Source organism: Bombina bombina, chromosome 6 (assembly GCF_027579735.1).
Source record: "Bombina bombina isolate aBomBom1 chromosome 6, aBomBom1.pri, whole genome shotgun sequence".
Taxonomy (NCBI): Eukaryota; Metazoa; Chordata; class Amphibia; order Anura; family Bombinatoridae; genus Bombina; species Bombina bombina.
In genome coordinates this window covers 27,009,241-27,027,172 of record NC_069504.1, presented here as the reverse complement: position 1 = coordinate 27,027,172, position 17,932 = coordinate 27,009,241, and the positions used below count along the sequence as shown (strand labels likewise).

General features: G+C 42.3%; 1 protein-coding gene across 4 annotated transcripts in view; it reads right to left on the bottom strand.

Annotated features, from left to right (window-relative positions):
* TNPO3 (transportin 3) overlaps positions 1–17,932 on the bottom strand; it is a 403,460-nt gene that overhangs the window by 336,292 nt on the left and 49,236 nt on the right. For all 4 annotated transcript variants that reach the window (XM_053716333.1, XM_053716334.1, XM_053716336.1 and 1 more), the window contains exons 3-6: positions 2,548–2,621; positions 2,262–2,418; positions 1,081–1,224; positions 643–818 (exon numbers count right to left, since the gene is read on the bottom strand). In XM_053716333.1, coding sequence (XP_053572308.1) covers positions 643–818; positions 1,081–1,224; positions 2,262–2,418; positions 2,548–2,621 — 551 coding nt within the window. The remainder of the gene's footprint in view (positions 1–642; positions 819–1,080; positions 1,225–2,261; positions 2,419–2,547; positions 2,622–17,932) is intronic.

Here is a 17,932-nt window from a genome sequence, read left to right as displayed (position 1 = left end):
ATTTTGGGTTTAGTGGCCCTTTAATGTCTGAAGCACCCAAATTCAGACATGGACATAACTCCCCAGGTATGAAAACCTAGTAGTTTTACTATGGAAAGGAAGAGATAATACAAAATGATATAAATAAATCACCTCTTGCTTTTTATTGTTAAGGAACCATTGCTCCTGGTACCAATTAGCTATGGGAAAGTTTATTGCAGTTGTCACAGAATCATTACACGTTGATAATTCTTGATCTAAATACATCACCATCTTCTTTGTTACGGATTGGCCAAAGGGGCAGCATTAAAGAAAAAGGTCTCTCTACAAAGCTTTGATATGAAAATACTGATGTTTACCGATACGGAACGGATCACTGGGAGATAATTAGCATTAAGTGCAGTATCACAGTGCTTTTGCCTTTATGCACATAGCTAGTAAGGTAAGTATATGGAACCAAACATGATGAGTCATTAGACATTGATATTCTGTAACACATTCTCCTGTATCTAGTACTTACCATTTACCCAGTGCAAAAGACAGATTTAGGCGACTTGTACCTGTGTTTAACTACACACCAAACCCGCTCCCTCTGTAGGCTATAACCTTATACATTCTGGTGTGCCGACTACTGCAGGAGCTCAAATTGACCCTGTATCTTACTTGTCTAAGTCCTCCCGGGCCACAGCCATGTGATACGCAGTCTCAAGGGTCAGCACTCCCTGGAAAAGTTGTGTCCCCAGGTGCAGATTGGAATCTATGTTCTCAATGGCATAGAGAGCGGAGCAGACGCAATCAGATGCAGCTTCATGCAGGTTGGATGGCGTCTGGTCCTGTTGCTGCACAGGGGAAAAAAAAAAAAAAACACACTCATAGCTGTGCCTTTCTATGCCTAAACCTGTCCTTAGGCCTCCCTAAGAAGCCAGATTTTCAGGCTATGTCAACGGGAGCACAGGTGAAATATTCTGCTGGTTAGTAAACATGGTAACCCTGAAAATCTGGCCCGTTAGTGAAGACTGACAACAGACTTGAAAAGCTCTGGTCTAAGGAAACCAAATGTCCTAAGTATACAAACGGGCAAGGCTAGGGCAAATTACTCACCAGAACCTGGAAAAGGAGCAGCAGGAGGCGATTGTTGGCCATGAAGTTGCTATCCAGGACTCCAAGGTTAAACCAACTGCCCAAGCATTTGAAAGACTTAATTAGCATCTTCTGATCATCACCAGCCTTCTCCACGCAGTTCATCTGTAGGAGGTGGTCAGAACACAGGGTCAGGCCAAGTACTCTTCTTCCTGAGGAAGGTCTCATGTGCCCCAGCAAAAGCTACACTAAACCTGCAGCTATGGGAAGCCAGGGTTTACTTATAAGGACGTTAAAGTCAGCTTTTTTATGATTAGGTTAGAAATGAATCACTGCATCAAAGATACAAATAAATATTTAAAAAGCACAGAAGCCTATTTTGAAATATGAATTGTGTTGCAGTCCCAGGAAACACCCATTGTTAAGCTTTTTTTTTTTTAAATCTTAAATTCCTTTGCTGTGTCCAATAACTGATAGATATTAGTAAGCTCCTATATATAGCAAGCAATCACTGTGCACCATGTAGGACAGTCAGGATTCTGCATTCCACACTCTCTAAGGAGGTGGAGGGGGAGTGGAAACACCATTTAAGAGTTAAATTACAAAAAGCCGGCAAAATAAATGAGTACAATGCTAATGTCAAATTAAACAAACTTTTTATGGGAAATTGCATAGAGTATAAAAGGGACATGAAACATTTTTGTTCAGGATTCAGACAGCGCATACAATTTTAAACAACTTTCCAAATTACTTTTAATATCCGATTTGCTTTGTTCTTTTGGTATAATTTGTTGAAGTTAACTAGATAGTTCAGGAGCTGGTAGCTGCAGATAAATGCCTCTTAATGGCTTACTGGTGTGTTCAGCTAGCTCTCAGTAGTGTGTTGCTGCACCTTCAATAAAAAGGTGTTCTTGTGTACTGTGTTCATTCTAAATGAAAGACACCAGCCACTTCCTTAGTGGCACCCTACGCCTGCGCTGCATTTCATGGGACACTACGCCCGCGCTGCATGCTGTAAAACCAGTTTATGCTTCAACACCAATATGACTGTTGCTCTGTAAAAGCAACACTACATCATCTACGTCTCATGACCTTGTCATCTACTAACACACAGAACCTCAGGCATCCTGTATATGCCAGCACAGAACTATCATTAAATGATGCAGGCAATGAGCCAGTACCATCTTGTTCCTTCTACTTACAAGAAGAGACACCACAGTGCTGGAGTAAAAAGCCAGGTCCTCTATGATTTCAGCGCGCCGGTTGGCTCCAATACGTAGTGATCGACTGTGGACCTCCTCCGGCAGGACAGTGAGGATCTCCAGGAGGAAGGGAAGTGAAGAGATGTCATTACTATACCTGCAGATAAAGAGTAAGAATCAGTGAGGTAGGTCACTACACAGTGGAGGCTACCCACCAGACTAATAACAGTCAGTAGCCCCAATAAGGGAACAATACACTCAGACCATAATGCTGCCAGGTACTTACGTTTCTACTAGCGTCTGCACACAGCCTTTCCAGGAAGCCATTTGTAGAGCAAGATCTGCTATTGCTAAAGCCAACTGCAAGACAAAGCCGATAGTCAACCTCTGGTTCCCCAAGCCACAAGGAGACTCTCTGCCCCAAGCATATTTCAAACACACACTGACCACAAGTAATGTGGGACACTGAACCCAAATTTATTCTTTTGTGATTCAGATACAGCATGAAATTGTAAGCAACTTTCTAATTTACTCCTATTATCACGTTTTCAAAAATCCACTTGATGGGACATGCATAAGGATATCCTAAGAAAACAGTAGCATGTAATATGTGTAGACTTGATGGGACATGCATAAGGATATCCTAAGAAAACAGTAGCATGTAATATGTGTAGACTTGATGGGACATGCATAAAGCTATACTAAGTATTAGGGTTGCACCGATACCGATACTAGTATCGGTATCGGTGCCGATACCAAGTATTTGCATGAGTACTTGTACTCGTGCAAATGCACAGATACTTAAACCGATACCTCCACTTCCTACCCATACATCATCTTGTGGCGTTTTTCAAACTGCATGTTCCCATTTCATTTTAAGCTGGAGTGGAAACTTAACTAAAACTTGTTCACTTCTTTTCTGCCAATACAAATTGCTGTTATTTGTATTATTGTACGTCAGAGCAGTGCTCCAAAAGCCGCTACTATACACCTTGTTCAGGCAAACCCCTGAAGTAGTGGGCAGTTAATAAACTGAAATTTCCAGCTCTGGCTAAAATGGCCCAAAAATATATTTCTGCCCCATGCAGTAGTGTGAAAAGTGAAAGACTGTTCAGCTTAGCGTCAAACATCCTTACTGATAGCAGAAACAGAATTATAGCTGAACATGCAGAGATGCTTCTGTTCATTAAAAAGAACTTGCCACTAACTTTTAAAAAATATTCAAATAGCTAGATTGCCTGTTATACTGCTAGTTCTCATCTTGAACAAGTATGTTCAAAACATACTGTACTCTGAGGACTGGGAATAAAAAGCAGCCCTGGAAAAATATGAAGACCAGTCCTATTTTCTGTTGAGTCAGAAGAATTCAAATGCCCCACTTTTCTCAAAGGGGATTACTGGGACACTCCTTTCCCAATATTTTTTCCAGAATTAAATTATATTACTTTGTATGAAATACAAATGTCAGATTGATGTTATATAGGCACCATACAACCCAATAGCATCCAGTAATCACCCCTTTAAATTGTAGCTTTCCAGCCACAGCTGCTGCAGCTGTTATTTATTGTTGTCATTATTAATATATTTGATTGTAATATTTTTTATTTATAAACATGTTCTGTGAACTTTGTGACAACAAATAAAACTGTTTTATTATTTCAAAATGTCTTTTGAGTTACAGTTCATAATTATAAAGAAGTTATCTTAATTCATTAGTCTGCATTGTGCTTGGAAAACTGTCATGATATTAAAAAAGAAGTATCGGTAATTGGTATCGGTGAGTATTTGAAAAAAGTATCGGTACTTGTACTCGGTCTTAAAAAAAATGGTATCGGTGCAACCCTACTAAGTATCAAGTAACATGTAATATGTGTAGACTTGATGGGACATACATAAGACTATACTAAGTAATAATTAACATGTAATATGTGTAGACTTGATGGGACATGCATAAGGCTATCCTAAATAATAAGTAACATGTAATATGTGTAGACTTGATGGGACATACATAAGGTTATACTAAGTAATAAGTAACAGTAATATGTGTAGACTTGATGGGACATGCATAAGGCTATACTAAGTAATAAGTAACATGTAATATGTGTAGACTTGATGGGACATGCATAAGGATATACTAAGTAATAAGTAACATGTAATATGTGTAGACTTGATGGGACATGCATAAGGCTATACTAAGTAATAATTAACATGTAATATGTGTAGACTTGATGGGACATGCATAAGGATATCCTAAGAAAACAGTAACATATAATGTGTAGACTTGATGGGACATGCATAAGGCTATCCTAAGAAAACAGTAGCATGTAATATGTGTAGACTTGATGGGACATGCATAAGGCTATACTAAGTAATAAGTAACATGTGATATGTGTAGACTTGATGTGACATAAGGTTATACTAAGTAATAAGTAACATGTAATATGTGTACACTTGATGGGACATGCATAAGGCTATACTAAGTAATAAGTAACATGTAATATGTGTAGACTTGATGGGACATGCATAAGGCTATACTAAGTAATAATTTACATGTAATATGTATAGACTTGATGGGACATGCATAAGGCTATCCTAAGTAATAAGTAACATGTGATATGTGTAGACTTGATGGGACATACATAAGGTTATACTAAGTAATAAGTAACATGTAATATGTGTAGACTTGATGGGACATGCATAAGGATATCCTAAGTAATAACATGTAATATGTGTAGACCTGATGGGACATGCATAAGGCTATCCTAAGAAAACAGTAACATGTAATATGTGTAGACTTGATGGGACATACATAAGGCTATCCTAAGGAAACAGTAACATGTAATATGTGTAGACTTGATGGGACATGCATAAGGCTATCCTAAGAAAACAGTAACATGTAATATGGGTAGACTTGATGGGCTTTTTGGTCCTCATCTACCATCAAATTCTGAGTTTGTTTCTTTACCTTTATTTTGTACGTTGAAACCTATACTGAAAATATAAATACTATAGTATTATAGTATTCTCTATAGAAAATCAATGAGATTTTGGTCTGAATTCCCCAGACTCAGCCCATTTATATAGCCATGTTCTTGAGAACAATGGATTGAGAATTCAATCACCAAAAACAGCTATTTCATATACAAAACACCTAAAATGAGCAAATTCCCATACATGTAATACTCTGCAGCTAATATAAAAACAAAATGTATGCTTACCTGATAAATTTATTTCTCTTGTGGTGTACCATCCATTACTTGTGGGATATTCTCCTTCCCAACAGGAAGCTGCAAGAGGACACCCACAGCAGAGCTGTCTATATAGCTCCTCCCCTAACTGCCACCCCCAGTCATTCGACCGAAGACAAGCAAGAAAAAAGGAGAAACTATAGGGTGCAGTGGTGACTGTAGTTTAAAAAATAAAAAACACCTGCCTTAAAATGACAGGGCGGGCCGTGGACTGGATACACCACAAGAGAAATAAATTTATCAGGTAAGCATAATTTTTTTTTTTCTCTTGTAAAGGTGTATCCAGTCCACGGGTTCATCCAATACTTGTGGGATACCAATACCAAAGCTTTAGGACAGGCAGGCACTTAAACGGAGGGCACCACTGCCTGTAAGACCTTTCTCCAAAAAAAGCCTCCAAAGAAGAAAAAAGTATTGAATTTGTAGAATTTAGAAAAAGTATGAAGCAAAGACCAAGTCGCCGCCTTACAAATCTGTTCAACAGAGGCCTCATTTTTAAAAGCCCATGTGGAAGCCACCGCTCTAGTGGAATGAGCTGTAATTCTTTCAGGAGGCTGCTGGCCAGCAGTATCATAAGCTAAGCGGATTATGCTTCTCAGCCAAAAAGAAAGAGAAGTTGCCGAAGCCTTTAGGCCTCTCCTCTGTCCAGAGAAGACAACAAACAAAGAAGATGTTTGACGAAATTCCTTCGTAGCTTGTAAATAAAACTTTAAAGCATGAACCACATCAAGATTGTGTAAAAGGCGTTCCTTCTTTGAGGAAGGATTAGGACATAATGAAGGAACTACCGTAGGAAGAAACCCAGGTTTGGAACGCAAAACTACCTTATCTGCATGGAAACTCAGATAAGGGGAAATCACACTGTAAAGCAGATAACTCCAAAACTATTCGAGCAGAGGAGATACCTACTAAAAACAGAACTTTCCAAGACAAAAGTTTAATATCTATGGAATGCAAAGGTTCAAACGGAACCCCTTGAAGAACTTTAAGAACTAAATTTAAACTCCATGGTGTAGCAATAGGTTTAAAAACAGGCTTGATTCTAACTAAAGCCTGACAAAACGCCTGAATGTCTGGAACCTCAGCCAGACGTTTGTGCAAAAGAATAGACAGAGCAGAAATCTGTCCCTTTAAGGAACTAGCAGATAATCCTTTCTCCAATCCCTCTTGGAGAAAGGATAAGATTCTAGGAATCCTGACCTTACTCCATGAGTAACCCTTGGATTCACACCAATGAAGATATTTACACCATATCTTATGATAGATTTTCCTGGTGACAGGCTTTCGAGCCTGAATTAAGGTATCAATGACCGATTCGGAAAAAACCACGCTTCGATAGAATCAAGCGTTCAATCTCCAAGCAGTCAGCAGCAGAGAATTTAGATTTGGATGTTTGAAAGGACCTTGAAGTAGAAGGTCCTGCCGTAGCGGCAGAGTCAATGGTGGAAAGGATGACATGTCCACCAGATCTGCATACCAAGTCCTGCGTGGCCACGCAGGAGCTATCAAAATCACTGAAGCTCTCTCCTGCTTGATCTTGGCAATCAGCCGAGGGAGCAGAGGAAACAGTGGAAACACATAAGCCAGGCTGAAGGACCAGGGCGCTGCTAGAGCATCTATCAGCGCTGCCTTGGGATCCCTGGACCTGGACCGTAACGATGAAGCTTGGCGTTCTGACGAGAAGCCATGAGATCCAGTTCTGGTTTGCCCCATAGTTGAATCAACTGGGCAAATACCTCCGGATGGAGCTCCCACTCCCCCAGATGAAAAGTCTGCCGACTTAAAAAATCCGCCTCCCAGTCCTCTACTCCTGGGATATGGATAGCTGAAAGATGGCAAGAGTGAACCTCTGCCCATAGAATTATCTTTGAAACCTCCAACATTGCCAGGGGGCTTTTTGTTCCCCCCAGATGGTTGATATAGGCTACAGTCGTGATATTGTCCGACTGAAATCTGATGAACCTGACCTCCGCTAGCTGAGGCCAAGCCTGAAGAGCATTGAATATCGCTCTTAGTTCCAGAATGTTTATCGGAAGGAGGGCTTCCTCCTGAGTCCACGAAACCTGAGCCTTCAGGGAGTTCCAGACTGCCAGGCTGGCATCTGTCGTCACTATAGTCCATTCTGGCCTGCGGAAGCTCATTCCCCTGGACAGATGGACCCGAGATAGCACCAGAGAAGAGAATCCCTGGTATCCTGATGCAGATTTAGCAGTAGGGACAAATCTGTGTAATCCCCATTCCACTGACTGAGCATGCAAAGTTGCAGCGGTCTGAGATGTAGGCGGGCAAACAGAACTATGTCCATTGCCGCTACCATTAAGCCAATTACTTCCATACACTGAGACACTGACGGCTGAGAAGTGGAATAAAGAGCACGGCAGGAAGTTAGAAGTTTTGACAACCTGACCTCTGTCAGAAAAATCTTCATTTCTACTGAATCTATCAGAGTTCCTAGGAAGGAAACTCTTGTGAGAGGGGAGAGAGAATTCTTTTCTTCGTTCACCTTCCACCCGTGAGACCTCAGGAATGCCAGAACAATGTCCGTATGGGACTTGGCGATTTGAAAAGTCGACGCCTGTATCAGAATGTCGTCTAGGTAAGGAGCCACCGCTATGCCTCGTGGCCTTAGAACCGCCAGTAGGGACCCTAGAACCTTCGTAAAGATTCTTGGTGCCGCGGCTAACCCGAAGGGAAGAGCCACAAACTGATAATGCCTGTCTAGGAAGGCAAACCTGAGAAACCGATGATGATCTCTGTGTATCGGAATGTGGAGATAAGCATCCTTTAGATCCACGGTAGTCATATATTGACCCTCCTGGATCATAGGTAGGATGGTTCAAATAGTCTCCATCTTGAAGGATGGGAACCTGAGAAATTTATTTAGATCTTGAGATCCAAGATTGGTCTGAAAGTTCCCTCTTTTTTGGGAACTATGAACAGATTTGAATAGAATCCCTGCCCCCGTTCCTCCCTTGGAACTGGGTGGATCGCTATCATGACCAGAAGGTCTTGAACACAACGTAAGAATGCCTCTCTCTTTATCTGGTTTGCAGATAATTGTGAGAGATGAAGTCACCCCTTTGGAGACGAGGCTTTGAAGTCCAGAAGATATCCCTGGGAAACAATCTCCAGAGCCCAGGGATCCTGGACGTCTCTTGCCCAAGCCTGGGCGAAGAGAGAAAGTCTGCCCCAACTAGATACGGTCCCGGATCGGGCGCTACTCCTTCATGCTGCCTTAGAGGCAGCAGTAGGTTTTTTGGCCTGCTTTCCCTTGTTCCAAGCCTGATTAGGTCTCCAGACTGGCTTGGACTGGGCAAAATTTCCTTCTTGTTTTGACGGAAGAGGAAGTTGAAGCTGCGACACTCTTGAAGTTAGAAAGGAACGAAAATTGGTCCGTTTGGTCCTTGATTTGTTGGACCTATCCCGGGGAAGGGCGTGGCCTTTTCCTCCAGTAATATCAGAAATGCTCTCCTTCAATCCAGGCCCGAATAGGGTCTGCCCTTTGAAGGGGATGTTGAGAAGCTTAGACTTTGAAGTAACGTCAGCTGACCAGGATTTACGCCATAGCGCCCTACGCGCCTGAATGGCAAAACCTGAATTCTTAGCCGTTAGTTTAGAAAAACGTCAGAAATAAATGAATTGGCTAACTTAAGAGCTTTAAGCCTGTCTAGGATATCATCCAACGGGGTCTCTACCTGTAAAGCCTCCTCCAGAGACTCGAACCAGAAAGCCGCTGCAGCAGTGAATGGGGCAATGCATGCAAGAGGTTGGAGAAGAAAACCTTGTTGTATAAAGATTTTCTTAAGGAAACCCTCTCATTTCTTATCCATAGGATCTAAGAAAGCACAACTGTCCTCGACGGGGATAGTTGTACACTTAGCTAGGGTAGAGACTGCTCCCTCCACCTTAGGGACCGTCTGCCACGAGTCCCGTGTAGCGGCATCTATGGGAAACATCTTTTTAAAAGCAGGAGGGGGAGAGAACGGTACACCTGGTCTGTCCCATTCCTTCGTAATAATTTCTGAAAACCTCTTAGGGATTGGAAAAACATCAGTGTAAACAGGCACTGCAAAGTATTTGTCCATTTTACACAACTTCTCTGGGACTATAATGGTGTCACAGTCATCCAGTCTCGCTAAAACCTCCCTGAGCAACACGCGGAGGTGTTCAAGCTTAAATTTAAATGCTGTCATTTCAGAGTCAGACTGAAGTAACACCTTCCCTGAATCAGAAATGTCACCCACAGATAGAAGCTCTCCTGCTTCGGCTTCTGTACATTGTGAGGGTATATCATACACAGATACTAAAGCGTCAGAAAGCTCTGTATTTATTCTAGCCCCAGAGCTGTCTCGCTTTCCTTGTAACCCTGGCAGTTTGGACAATACCTCTGTGAGAGTATGATTCATAACTGCCGCCATGTCCTGTAAAGTAAATGCATTGGACGCGCCAGATGTACTTGGCATCACTTGCGCAGGAGATATAGGTTCTGACAAATTGGGAGAGCTAGGTGGTTTAACCTCCCTTTTGTCAGTCTGAGAAACCTCTGGTGATAAATCTTTAAAAGCCATAATATGGTCTTTATAACTTATAGAAAGGTCAGTGCATTTGGTACACATTCTAATAGGGGGTTCCACAATGACTTCTAAACATAATGAACAAGGAGTTTCTTCTATGTCAGACATGTTTAACAGACTAGTAATGAGATCAGCAAGCTTGGAAAACACTTTAATAAATGTGAAAAAGCAATTAAACAAAAACGGTACTGTACCTTTAAGAGAAAAAAACTACCACATAAACTGCAAATCGGTATTAAAAAGAAGTAAACTCTACAAAATTTTTACAGTGTGTACAACAGACTAAAGCAGCATTGCACCCACTTGCAAATGGATGATTAACCCCTTAGGCCCAAAAAACGGATTAGAAAAACGGTAAAACCGTTAAACAGTCAAACACACTGTCACAGCTTTACTGTGGCTCCTACCTGCCCTTAAAACACGATTTTTGCAGGAAAGAACCCCTCTATAGTGGTCCTAGATGCCAGAGGACTCCTTTAGGGAAGCTGGATGTTTCAGTCTGTATAACAAAGTGTGCGAAAATAGGCCCCTCCCACCATGCACTCAATGTCAGAGGGCCTTAAAAAAGTACTCCTAGGAGTAATCTAACAAGCCATGTGGAAAACTAGGCCCCAAATAAAGATTTATCACCCTCAGAGAAAAAAAGTTATGCAAACGTTTTAACATTAAGTACTATGAAAGTTAACAAACAAAATTTAAGCTTACCTGATAAATTTATTTCTCTTGTGGAGTATCCAGTCCACGGATTCATCCATTACTTGTGGGATATTCTCCTTCCCAACAGGAAGCTGCAAGAGGATCACCCACAGCAGAGCTCTCTATATAGCTCCTCCCCTAACTGCCACCTCCCAGTCATTCGACCGAAGACAAGCAAGAAAAAAGGAGAAACTATAGGGTGCAGTGGTGACTGTAGTTTAAAAATTAAAAAACACCTGCCTTAAAATGACAGGGCGGGCCGTGGACTGGATACACCACAAGAGAAATAAATTTATCAGGTAAGCATAAATTTTGTTTTCTCTTGTAAGGTGTATCCAATCCACGGATTCATCCATTACTTGTGGGATACCAATACCAAAGCTATAGGACACGGATGAAGGGAGGGACAAGGCAGGCGCTTAAACGGAAGGCACCACTGCCTGTAAGACCTTTCTCCCCAAAAAAAAAGCCTCCGAAGAAGCAAAAGTATCAAATTTGTAGAATTTAGAAAAAGTATGAAGCGAAGACCAAGTCGCCGCCTTAGAAATCTGTTCAACAGAAGCCTCATTTTTAAAGGCCTATGTGGAGGCCACCGCTCTAGTGGAATGAGCTGTAATTCTTACAGGAGGCTGCTGGCCAGCAGTCTCATAAGCTAAGCGGATTATACTTCTTAACCAAAATGAAAGAGAAGTTGCTGTAGCCTTTTGGCCTTTCCTCTGTCCAGAGTAGACAACAAACAATGCAGATGTTTGACGAAAATCTTTAGTAGCTTGTAAATAAAACTTTAAAGCACGAACCACGTCAAGATTGTGTAATAGACGTTCTTTCTTTGAAGAAGGATTAGGACACAGTGATGGAGCAACAATCTCTTGATTGATATTCTTATTGGATACCACCTTAGGAAGAAACCCAGGTTTGGTACACAAAACTACCTTATCTGCATGGAAGATCAGATAAGGGGAATCACACTGCAAGGCAGATAACTCTGAAACTCTTCGAGCCGAAGAGATAGCTACCAAGAACAGAACTTTCCAAGATAAAAGCTTGATATCTATGGAATGCAGAGGTTCAAACGGAACCCCTTGAAGAACTTTAAGAACTAAATTTAAACTCCATGGCGGAGCAACAGGTTTAAACTAAAGCCTGACAAAACACCTGAACGTCTGGAACATCTGCCAGACACTTGTGCAAAAGAATAGACAGAGCAGAAATCTGTCCCTTTAAGGAACTAGCCGACAATCCCTTCTCCAATCCTTCTTGGAGAAAAGACAATATCTTGGGAATCCTGACTTTACTCCATGAGTAACCCATGGATTCACACCAATGAAGATATTTACACCATATCTTATGATAGATTTTCCTGGTGACAGGCTTTCGAGCCTGAATTAAGGTATCAATGACCAACTCGGAAAAACCACGTTTTGACAAAATCAAGCGTTCAATCTCCAAGCAGTCAGACGCAGAGAAATTAGATTTGGATGTTTGAAGGGACCTTGAAGTAGAAGGGACCTTGAAGTAGAAGGTCCTGCCTCAGCGGCAGAGTCCAAGGTGGAAAGAATGACATGTCCACCAGATCTGAGTACCAAGTCCTGCGTGGCTACGCAGGAGCTATCAAAATCACTGAAGCTCTCTCCTGCTTGATCTTGGCAATCAGACGAGGGAGCAGAGGAAACGGTGGAAACACATAAGCCAGGTTGAAAGACCAAGGCGCTGCTAGGGCATCTATCAGCGCTGCCTTGGGATCCCTGGACCTTAACCCGTAAGAAGGAAGCTGGGCGTTCTGACGAGACGCCATGAGATCCAGTTCTCCCAAAGTTGAATCAACTGTGCAAACACCTCCGGATGGAGTTACCACTCCCCCTGATGAAAAGTCTGTCGACTTAGAAAATCCGCCTCCCAGTTCTCTACTCCTGGGATATGGATAGCTGATAGATGGCAAGAGTGAACCTCTGCCCATAGAATTATTTTTGAAACCTCCAACATTGCTAGGGAACTCCTTGTTCCCCCTTGATGGTTGATGTAAGCTACAGTCGTGATGTTGTCCGACTGAAATCTGATGAACCTGACCGCAGCTAGCTGAGGCCAAGCCTGAAGAGCATTGAATATCGCTCTTAGAATATTTATCGGAAGGAGTGTCTCCTCCTGAGTCCACAAGCCCAGAGCCTTCAGGGAGTTCCAGACTGCACCCCAGCCCAGAGGGCTGGCATCTGTCGTTACTATTGTCCAATCTGGCCAGCGGAAGGTCATACCCTTGGACAGATGGACCGAGAAAACCACCAGAGAAGAGAATCCCTGGTCTCTTGATCCAGATTTAGTAGAGGGGACAAATCTGTGTAATCCCCATTCCACTGACTGAGCATGCAGAGTTGCAGTGGTCTGAGATGTAGGTGGGCAAACGGCACTATGTCCATTACCGCTACCATTAAGCCGATTACTTCCATACACTGAGCAACTGAAGGGCGAGAAGTAGAATAAAGAACACGGCAGGAATTTAGAAGTTTTGACAACCTGGCCTCTGTTAGGTAAATCTTCATTTCTACAGAATCTATCAGAGTTCCTAGGAAGGAAACTTGTGAGAGGGGATAGAGAACTTCGTTCACTTTCCACCCATGCGACCTCAGAAATGCCAGAACAATGTCCGTGTGAGACCTGGCAACTTGAAAAGTCGACGCCTGTATCAGAATGTCGTCTGAGTAAGGGGCTACTGCTATAGCCCGCGGCCTTAGGACCGCTAGAAGGGACTGTGACGAGACCAATCTCGCCACTGTGCCTTGGAGGGCCTGTTATGGAACATTCTTTGGGCTGGAGGTACATGGGCTTAAGGATACCCAGAGACTGCATGGAAATATGGAATTTTATATGCTGGACACCCCATGTACTTCCATAACTCTGTCTTATGTCTATGTCACCCTGTATCCATAAATACAGGATGGGTACAGGGTGTGAGTGCACCTTGGGGGAGCTATGTGACAGACCCTTCTGTCAGGACTGAAGGAGTTAACTGTGTTTAGCTTTAAGAAGCTAATTTCTAAAGACAGGTTGCTGGCTACAGCCATAATTTAGTTAGTGATAAGAATTCCATTGTTTGATCACCCTCAGAGAGAAAACGCCTAAGTGATAAGAAGAGCCCAGAGTGTCTTGTGTTTAAAGTATTCAAGTAATGTAATTCTATTGTTTCATAAAAGGGCGTCTTCCCCTTTTTTATCTAATGTACAATATTCTTTCAACCCCCCCATCTGGGGTCAAAACCTGTATAAATACTAGGCATTCAGCCTTTAATAAATATATTCTTTTTTAAACCTGAAATGTGGAGCTTGGTCTCATGTTTGCAGGGAAACTGATCGAGGTTGTGAAGTGCTGATTCTGTATGCAGGACATTGTTCCCTGGTATTAACCCTTGGTACACTGTTGGTACCGTAACAGGGACCCTTGAACCTTTGTAAAGATTCTTGGTGCCGTGGCCAACCCGAAGGGAAGAGCCACAAACTGGTAGTGCCTGTATTGACCCTCCTGGATCATAGGAAGGGTGGTTCGAATAGTCTCCACCTTGAAGGATGGGACTATGAGAAATTTGTTTAAGATCTTGAGATCTAAGATTGGTCTGAATGTTCCCTCTTTCTTGGGAACAACAGACAGATTTGAATAAAAGCCCTGTCCCTGTTCCTCCTGCGGAACTGGGTGGATCACTCCCATAACTAGGAGGTCTTGAACAAAATGTAAGTATGCTTCTCTCTTTATCTGGTTTGCAGATAAAAGTGAGATATGAAATCTCCCTTTTGGGGGAGAGGTTTTGAATTCCAGAAGATAACCCTTGGACACAATTTCCAATGCCCAGGGATCCTGGACATCTCTTGCCCAAGCCTGGGCGAAGAGAGAGAGTCTGCCCCCTACTAGATCAGTTTCCGGATTGGGGGCTGCTCCTTCATGCTGTCTTAGAGGCAGCAGTAGGCTTCTTGGCCTGTTTCCCCTTGTTCAAAGCCTGGTTAGGTCTCCAGACCGGCTTAGACTGGGCAAAAGTTCCCTCTTGTTTTGTGTTAGAGGAAGTTGAAGCTGCGCCACTCTTGAAGTTTCGAAAGGGCCGAAAACTAGACTGTTTGGTCCTTAATTTGTTGGACCTGTCTTGAGGAAGGGCGTGACCTTTTCCTCCAGTGATGTCAGAAATTATCTCCTTCAGTCCAGGCCCGAATAGGATCTGTCCTTTGAAGGGAATGTTGAGAAGTTTAGACTTTGAAGTCACATCAGCTGACCAGGATTTAAGCCATAGCGCCCTACGCGCCTGAATAGCAAAATCTGAATTTTTAGCCGTTAGCTTGGTTAAATGAACAACGGCGTCAGAAACAAATGAATTGGCTAGCTTAAGGGCCCTAAGCTTGTCAATAATATCTTCCAACAGGGTTTCAACCTGTAGAGCCTCCTCTAGGGAATCAAACCAGAAAGCCGCGGCAGCAGTGACTGGGGCAATGCATGCAAGAGGCTGGAGAATAAAACCTTGTTGAATAAACATTTTCTTAAGGTAACCCTCTAACTTTTTATCCATTGGATCTAGGAAAGCACAACTGTCCTCGACAGGGATAGTGATCCGCTTAGCTAGAGTAGAAACTGCTCCCTCCACCTAAGGGACCGTCTGCCATAATTCCCGTGTAGCGGTGTCTATAGGAAACATCTTTTTAAAAACAGGAGGGGGAGAGAATGGTACACCTGGTCTATCCCATTCCTTAGTAATAATTTCAGAAAACCTTTTAGGGATTGGAAAAACATCAGTGTAAGTAGGTACTGCATAGTATTTATCCAATCTACATAATTTCTCTGGGACTACAATAGTGTCACAGTCGTCCAGAGTTGCTAAAACCTCCCTGAGCAATACGCGGAGGTGTTCAAGCTTAAATTTAAATGTAGACATATCAGAATCAGATTGAAGTATCTTCCCTGAATCAGAAAAAATCACCCACAAATTGAAGCTCCCCTGCTTCAGCTTCATTATATTGTGAGGGTGTATCAGAGATAGCTACTAAAGCGTCAGAGAGCTCGGTATTCTAGTCCCAGAGCTGTCTCGCTTTCCTTGCAATCCTGGCAGTTTAGATAATACCTTGCGGGATTTATAGGATCTGACACGTGGGGAGAGTTAGACGGCATAACTTCCTCCTTGTCAATTTCTTCAGGTGATAAATTTTTTAAAGCCAGAATATGGTCTTTGTAATCTATAGTAAAATCAGCGCATTTGGTACACATTCTAAGAGGGGGTTCCACAATGGCTTCTAAACATAATGAACAATGAGTTTCCTCTATGTCAGACATGTTTAAACAGACTAGTAATGAGACCAGCAAGCTTGGAAAACACTTTAATAACTGAACAAGAAAAAAAAAAAAACAATCACATAAACTGCTAAAACAGTGAAAAAAGCAGTAAATCTTAAGAAATTTTTACAGTGTGTATAATAGGCTGAAAGAGCATTGCACCCACTTGCAAATGGATGATTAACCCCTTAGTTTCAAAACCAGATCAAAAAAACGATAAACGTTTTTAAACAGTCACAACAAACTGCCACAGCTCTACTGTGGCCCTACGACTTTGGAAGGCACAAAAAACCCTTAGAGAGGTCCTATATGTTCAGAGGACTCCTTCAGGGAAGCTGGATGTCTCAAGCTGCAAAAACTAATGGAAAATAGGCCCCTCCCAACCTGTACTCACAGTGAGAGGGCCTTAAAAAAACAGAATTTATGTTTACCTGATAAATTACTTTCTCCAACGGTGTGTCCGGTCCACGGCGTCATCCTTACTTGTGGGATATTCTCTTCCCCAACAGGAAATGGCAAAGAGCCCAGCAAAGCTGGTCACATGATCCCTCCTAGGCTCCGCCTTCCCCAGTCATTCGACCGACGTAAAGGAGGAATATTTGCATAGGAGAAATCATGATACCGTGATGACTGTAGTTAGAGAAATTAAATCATCAGACCTGATTAAAAAACCAGGGCGGGCCGTGGACCGGACACACCGTTGGAGAAAGTAATTTATCAGGTAAACATAAATTCTGTTTTCTCCAACATAGGTGTGTCCGGTCCACGGCGTCATCCTTACTTGTGGGAACCAATACCAAAGCTTTAGGACACGGATGATGGGAGGGAGCAAATCAGGTCACCTAGATGGAAGGCACCACGGCTTGCAAAACCTTTCTCCCAAAAATAGCCTCAGAAGAAGCAAAAGTATCAAATTTGTAAAATTTGTTAAAAGTGTGCAGTGAAGACCAAGTCGCTGCCTTACATATCTGATCAACAGAAGCCTCGTTCTTGAAGGCCCATGTGGAAGCCACAGCCCTAGTGGAGTGAGCTGTGATTCTTTCAGGAGGCTGCCGTCCGGCAGTCTCATAAGCCAATCTGATGATGCTTTTAAGCCAAAAAGAGAGAGAGGTAGAAGTTGCTTTTTGACCTCTCCTTTTACCAGAATAAACAACAAACAAGGAAGATGTTTGTCTGAAATCCTTTGTAGCCTCTAAATAGAATTTTAGAGCACGAACTACATCCAAATTGTGCAACAAACGTTCCTTCTTTGAAACTGGATTCGGACACAAAGAAGGCACAACTATCTCCTGGTTAATATTTTTATTAGAAACAACTTTCGGAAGAAAACCAGGTTTAGTACGCAAAACCACCTTATCTGCATGGAACACCAGATAAGGAGGAGAACACTGCAGAGCAGATAACTCTGAAACTCTTCTAGCAGAAGAAATTGCAACCAAAAATAAAACTTTCCAAGATAATAACTTAATATCTACGGAATGTAAGGGTTCAAACGGAACCCCTTGAAGAACTGAAAGAACTAAATTGAGACTCCAAGGAGGAGTCAAAGGTTTGTAAACAGGCTTGATTCTAACCAGAGCCTGAACAAAAGCCTGAACATCTGGCACAGCCGCCAGCTTCTTGTGAAGTAAAACAGATAAAGCAGAAATCTGTCCCTTCAAAGAACTTGCAGATAATCCTTTCTCCAAACCCTCTTGTAGAAAGGATAGAATCTTAGGAATTTTTACCCTGTTCCATGGGAATCCTTTCGATTCGCACCAACAGATATATTTCTTCCATACTTTATGGTAAATTTTCCTAGTTACAGGCTTTCTAGCCTGAATAAGAGTATCAATGACAGAATCTGAGAACCCACGCT